The sequence below is a fragment of the Helianthus annuus genome, chromosome 12, assembly GCF_002127325.2.
Source record: "Helianthus annuus cultivar XRQ/B chromosome 12, HanXRQr2.0-SUNRISE, whole genome shotgun sequence".
Taxonomy (NCBI): domain Eukaryota; kingdom Viridiplantae; phylum Streptophyta; class Magnoliopsida; order Asterales; family Asteraceae; genus Helianthus; species Helianthus annuus.
This window is the reverse complement of record NC_035444.2, coordinates 156,885,254-156,892,407: the sequence shown is the minus strand read 5'-3', so window position 1 is coordinate 156,892,407 and position 7,154 is coordinate 156,885,254. Positions and strand designations below refer to the sequence as shown.

Sequence of the window (7,154 nt, the reverse complement as noted above, 5' to 3'; positions counted from 1 at the left end):
TGTTCACTAACACAATCGAACGAACGAGACCTCTGTTCATGTTCGTTCATTTAACTAATCGAACGAAACTTCTTGTTCATGTTCGTTCGTTTATTAAACTGAACGATTCACGAACTGTTCGCTGAACGTTCGGTTCGTTTACAGCCCTAACAGTAGGCATTAAGCCAATTGATTTACTCTGGAATGATGGCGAGCTGAGTCACCATCAAAAAGGGGCAAAATTGAATCTAGACTTACCTGAGGGACTAATTAACAAAAATAAATGATACGCAAATCTTGTTAAAATGTTAACCTTAAAGCAGACGAAACAAAAAAAGCCCCTAAGTTTACAATTTTCACTCTTTCAAGATGGATGGAAGCAGCGGTGGAGATGAGTTCGCAGTGGGATGTTTATTATCGATAAAAACAACATTTGGAGACGAATTCGAAGGTCAAATCATAACCTACGATCGCCCTTCAAACATTCTTGTTCTTCAAGAAGGTTTGAAATCAAACCCACAATCACGCCGCAACATTAGGTTACTCAAAGCTAATTACATCAAAGAGTTTTCCTTTTTGGGTCAATCTGAAGACCCACTTGATCTCAAGAAATGTTATCTTGATCTTCATTCACTCCAATCTAAAGAAGATGCCGCTGTCAGGTGGGTTGATTGACTTGTTTTTTAATGCACACCAGGTGTTTGATAAAATGTTTCAATGAATTTGGGCAGAAAGATGTGATTTTGGGTGTTAATAACTGAATGAAGCATGCTTATTACATTAGTTAACATGAAATTTAAATCAATATAGTCTTTTAATTGTTTGTGACATGCTTAAATGATGTCAGGTGAGTAGATTGACTTGTTTTTTGAATGCACGCCAAGTGTTTGATAAAATGTTTGAGTGGGTTTGACTGTGTTTTTGGATGTGAATAACTGAATGAAGCATGCTTCTTACATTAGTTGATAGCAAATTTGAATCAATAAGTGTTTGTGAAATGATTTAATGGTGTTTGTGGAAAATTGAGATTGGTGATGTATTTGATTGTGTTTTTGTAGGCAAGCAGAGATAGACGTTGAAAGGATCGGGGTTGGTGTAACTGCTGAGGCTCAGAGCATCTTTGATGCTTTGTCGAAAACGTATGCATCTGTTTTTTCTCTATCCTTTTGATTCCTTAACTTCATGTATATATTTGATCATGAACTTTCTCTCTCTCACACGCGTGTGCGCCCACATATTTTCCATTTGTGTCTTTGATTACAATTTTTTTTTAAACCACAACAATATCATTCCACATGAAAAGGGCAATTACAAAGCAATGGCAGGTAGTCGGGCAACAAGTTGCGCCGCCACCCCCTTTTGAATAGAAAACCCAATTCTACTAAATACAAAGTTTGAAACCTTTAGTGACGTAGAATTACTATTAACGACTTTTTGAACCCGATTCAAAAGTCGCACAGCGTCAGGAGCAAGACCACAAAAGGTATCAAACGCAAACGGGACAAATATGATAGGATTCGATTGTATGTAACCTAGGCTTTACCCTAGCGGCACCACCCTTGGCCAACCAAGACGATGATGACGGTTTTGTGATCCGGCCAACCGGAATTCACCAAGAACGCACGTACGTTCCCAAAGAGAAGAAACAATTTTCAAAAGTCAAGAATCATCCATTCCAACCAATTCTCCAAGTTTTTAAACAAACCACAAGATAAGGATAAAACTAAAAATTCAAACTTAACCAAATAAAAAAAAACAAACTGGAAACAAAAATAACCGAAAATAATTAAAAGTAAATAACCGAGACTCTTGGTTGGAACTTCGAACAAATCCGGACAGATTCTAGCCACTTCCCGTGTTAACGTCGTGTTGGTCCGCATCAAAATACATGTTGATTCTCCATGCAGGCTTTCTCATGTTTTGCCACTTTGCTCGCCTCTGCCTTGAGCACCGCTTGCCCTACGACAAAGCCCTTGTCCTTGAGCCCGACAAGGGGGGAGACTCCAGTTAGATCTACACAAGCGTGTTTCCCCCCTTCCCATCCAAACACAAGGATGTCCATCGGGCGTAAAGTGGACCTCCCCTCTAAGGGGTCAGTCAGGAAATTTACTGGAGCCTCCTTTTTGGCAGAGATCCCGGCCCGCTTAAGAACATCACTTAACACATCTCTCACCCAATCATGCCGATATTTAAACCCTGGTCTTAGTGCTCTTGATACATACTGAAAAGGGATTATATGTTTAAGTCTCGACTCTCGTTAATTACTTGCTAAGATTTGATGACATACTATGTTATCTGAAGTCTCATAACGCATGCCTGATTTAGTTTTTGATCTTAATGCTCTTATTATAAACTAAAAAGGGATTTCATGTTTATGTTTCGATAATTGCTGATTAATGCATAGGCCACTAGTTTCCATTTCTCTGTTTATATATTTGAAAATCAAATTCTTTGATCACGTATATGATGATTCTTCTATTATGACACTTCAACTAGTAGTTAGGCGTGTTTACTATTTGTAGATAACCTAATTATCCAATTGGGACATCTTGGATTGAGCTATTTGCCTATTTGGTTTGAATTTTTGGATATTTGAATTTGTTTGGACCTAAACTTACTTTTTTTTTATCATGGTTCTTGGATTAGATTCGGTCGTATGCATCGAATAATCAAAAAAATGGTAGTGATATGTTCACACACACACACACACGCGCACCAGTCTAACCTACCTTTTCGTTCCTTCATAAATGTCTCCTTTCGCAAATCACAACACAATTGGAGTTTCCAATGAAGATGATGCCAACTTTTCATAAAAACAACGTGCAGGATTTTGGACATGTGATTGAAATTTTCACAAACCACTATATTTTTGTAAGGTCAAGAGACGCTACAGGGGTTAAACTTTTGTTTGATGAATAGAATAGTTTGTAGTTTTTGTAATTGTGCAACTAAAAAATACTATTGACGTTTTATACTTATGTTCGATGCTTCGATGAGCAGTATATATAGTGAAACCGAATTGTAATTTGATTTGGTTTTTAACAAAGTTTGGATGGTTAGGTTTCATCTTTTTCAAACCGAAAACCGATTGGTTTCGTCTAATTGGTTCAGTTTAAACATATCCAACCGAGCGAACAACTCCAGTTGTAGTTCAGTAAATAGGAAAAAATACTAATGTGTCGTTTGTGTGGTCTATTAAGAAAACGTTGGCAATTAGTTTTAATATACGAAAGAATCCCAAAATAAGAGAAGTTTGTTTGTGCTATCATACGATATATGTTTATATAGCATCGAGTAAAATGCCATTTTTGTCCTTAAGGTTTGGCCAGTTTTGCGACTTTCGTCCAAAGGTTTGTTTTTTCGCATCTGGATCCAAAAGGTTTGAAATCTTGCCATTTTCTTCCCGCTCGTTAACTCCATCCATTTTTCTCTGTTAAGTCCTGGGTATTTCCGTCTTTTTTGTTAACTTAAAGGGCAATTCGGTCTTTTTCACCTTTGGACGAAAGTCCCAAAACTGGCCAAACTTCAGGGACAAAAAAGGCATTTTACTCCATAGCATCAAAACAAAGTAACAAACAGTTAGGCTTTAATATTTTCACGGTACTTTTAATAAATGAATATTGGTGTCCTCATGTGTAACTTCATTGTAGATCACGGGCCCATGCATGGTTATTATACAACTTCTTTAATTATCATACCCAGCTCACTAATTGCTTTTATAACCGTAAGATGAATAGATGATTGACAGAAGGGCTAGGGATTTGATAAGTTTCCTTTTTAGATATATGTATATTTTTATTTTATTTATGTTCTTTTTATTTATTTTACTCAGGCTACCAGTTAGGTGGGACAAGACAGTGATAGTGGTGATGAATGAGGTTCGTGTTAGCAGTCCATATCTAGCTGAATCTGTTACTGGTGGAACTCCTGCTGCCAATGAGCGCGTCAGGAAAGTGGTAAGTTATAAATTTTGACCCATTTACTTATCAACCGGTTTGGGTTGTGTTGTGTTTTATCTCATATGGGTCACATAAAGAAGCAACTAAAAGGGGAACCGTTTATATGGGTTGAAAGTACGCCCAAGATTATTTTGAAGCATGCAGTCTTCTAGATCATTCTATTCGTAGATTTAGTTTATTTTTGTAATAATGCTGTTTCTAGTTTCGTGAAAATAACGTTAAAAGAGGGGGATGGTTAATCATGCATCATGTGGTGGCTTTGATAGCCGAAAGACAAGGGGTACATGCACTAATCGGCATTTGTCTCAATTGCTGAGTGTTATGTGCCTTATCTCCAAGGCTTGATGCAAAACTACTATCGAGCCGGGGGTCTCATTGGAAGCAGCCTCTCTATTCCTACGGGATAGAGGTAAGGCTATCTACATCTTACCCTCCTCAGCAGTGGCGGACCTAGAAAATTTTTCATGGGGGTGCGAAATATTTTTAAAGATTTTAGGCCCGTAGGTATATAAATAAAATTCGGTTCATATCTAGTCGGGTCGGGTCGGGTCATGTAAAACAAAAGAAAATCAAGCTAAAATTTATATAATCATCAAAAACATGTCAAACGTCATTACAAATATATTTAAAATGTCGCCATACGGGTTTTCATTTTTTGAAATCTATCCAAAACTTCTAGAGCTACTTTGATAAGCAAGTCTTTCTCTATATAACATATACAACTAATTTTCAACACTAAACACTTAAACAATAATAACCAAACTTCATAATTTTCAACTTTAAAATCAAGTCATAGTTTTAATTGTTGATTCCTTCTAACTAACCATTTAAACACACTAAACTTTAACTAAAATAACAAAATCAGCCAACTAAAGTTTAAAAAACAGCAAAACAACTAAAATTTCAACATTTTTTAACAATTTTATTTCTCCTGAAAATCCAAATAAAATAAGAAACAACAAAATAATCGAACCATACCCGGAAAGAGTGATGAAGATGTTGTTTTCATGAGTTTGGTGGCCGGAATTGCGGTGGGTTGGGTTATTATATTTTTGTTCAAATTAGATTATCAGATTGGGTTGGGCTTGGATTATGGTGTGTTTATTAGGTTAAAGGTTAAGAGAAAGTTAATTAGTTAAGTGAAAAGTTAATTAGGTTGTATTTTAAAAAAAATCAGTGTTTACATAAAAAAAATTATAAATCCATCAGATTTTTTTCGTAAGGGGAGCGGTCGAAAATTTCCAAGGGGTGCGGACGAAAATTTTCAAGGGGTGCGGTCGGGATTTTACCAGGAATTTAACACTAAATTTTCTTTTTTCAAGGGGTGCGCCCGCCCACCTTAATATATATGTGGGTACGCCCCCTGCTCCTCAGACCCTACATTAGCTTTGCTATTGGTGGGATTTACCGAGTATGATGATTTTGATGATGTAATAATGCTGTTTCTGAAAGCATAAGTACATACAATATCAACCCATTTAATTTAAATATGAAATGTGATTGCGGGTCATTTCAACCTAACCCAGTTAGACCCATCACCCATACTAAAAGATGATCAATTTCGACCTGAGCTGGCGTTGACCCGTTACCCGACCCATGCATCTTGCCTCGTCTTACAGTTTATGTTCCTTGGTTTCTTAATATGGTTAAAAAAACCCAACAACCAAAGATACTTAAGCCATGTATGCTTATTATCATTTCTTTAAAAATAAATAAATAAATACACTTTTTAGTTTTCTCTTCAGTTATTTTTTTTATGTTTTTTTCTATTATTTTTTTAGCTTGAGCTTGAAAGGAGGAGGTTGCAGACCCGGGGAGGCGGTCAATGAATATGGGGATAGAAATTACAAGGTACCAAGTGCTGAAGTGCTGAGCATTTTGATGTGTGTCTTTGGTCAAAGTCAAATTGGGTCTGAGTTGACCAAAATTTTTAACTTTTACAAAATGACTTATGTCTTCTCTTTCATCCTACCTAATGTTTATCGAGACTAATTTTATTTATCGCTAGTTTGTAGCCTTGAATATGCAACTCATATAGAAAAAAACAAAATCAGTGCTTATTGCTAATTCGGGTCAAAACAGACTGTTTTAGAAAAGTGGTCATTTTCATTCGGGTCTGAACAGGTTTTGACAAGAATGGGTAGGGGTCGAAACATCGCTGAAAATATAGAAATAATACGAATTAAAATTCAGTTTTCAGTTATATATGTATTGATGAACTGGAAGAGAAATTACTCTTCTAAGTTTGATTCGCAGTCGTCACCCTTTTTTCTCGTAACATATTATCGCAAATATTTTGACCATTCCATCAGAAAACGGTGCTCTCTTGACCTTCATACCAAAATCCAGTTTCATTTCCAAAATCAAACTAAACGAACTTATATGACCAGTCTTCACAGCCATCCATCCATTGGATGTTTGATAAGCTAGCAATGCGTGTGTTCTGAGTATCCTGTTGCTGGTGGTATTCATGGCCCAATAGATCTACCCAGAAGTGGTGGCACAAGGAAGGCTACGGAAAGCGTGTATTTTGAGGCGTCGAGGGTCCAGTTGAGGTAGGAATTGAGGTGAGGTAAGAGTGTGAAGAAGGTGAGTTGAGCGTGATCTGAATATGCCGTTAGGAGTGTGAAGAAGACGAATGCCAATATGACATGCTCTTTTTGTTTTGTTCCTGCCCAATAGGATCCGCACCCTTTTTTTCCTTGCATTGTTGCCCATACCGACTCGTTGAAAATTATACGTAGCCAATAGCTGTTTGTTAGAAGTCCAAATAAACCCATTTGAAAGTGTGTGGGTCAAGATCGCGGGGGTCTATATATAACCATTACGTAACCATAGAAATCGATCACTACAATCATAACCGAAGCATAATAGTTTGGTTATCTTTTTTATAATTTGGTTATTTGATTTTTGTGATATAGGGCTTCCAATTGGTAACAAAATGACCAACTTATAAGATGGTAACTAATCATTTGTGAGTTATGGAGAAAACTATGTGGAATCAAAAACATTTATCATATGGTGGGCTTTTAACACTCTTATATGTGTCTGAAAAAGGCCCAAGCCAGGCCTACTTTCATTGGGCCATAAATCGAATAGAGGACTTGAATTAACCATGCAAATTGGGCCTGTATAACAAATTGGGCAGTCACAACTCACACGTGCATGCATGCATATGATTCATTGATTCATTGAAGGTTGTGTTAGGACTTGTAT

The 7,154-nt window shown here is 36.7% G+C and overlaps 1 protein-coding gene across 1 annotated transcript; it reads left to right on the top strand.

The window, feature by feature from the left end:
• Positions 1-285: 285 nt before the first annotated feature.
• On the top strand, positions 286-5,967 carry LOC110936152. The gene is made up of 4 exons (XM_022178489.2): positions 286-641; positions 1,038-1,118; positions 3,812-3,935; positions 5,720-5,967. The coding sequence occupies exons 1-4, from the start codon at positions 349-351 to the stop codon at positions 5,765-5,767; spliced, it is 546 nt and encodes a 181-aa protein (XP_022034181.1). The 5' UTR covers positions 286-348; the 3' UTR covers positions 5,768-5,967.
• Positions 5,968-7,154: the final 1,187 nt, after the last annotated feature.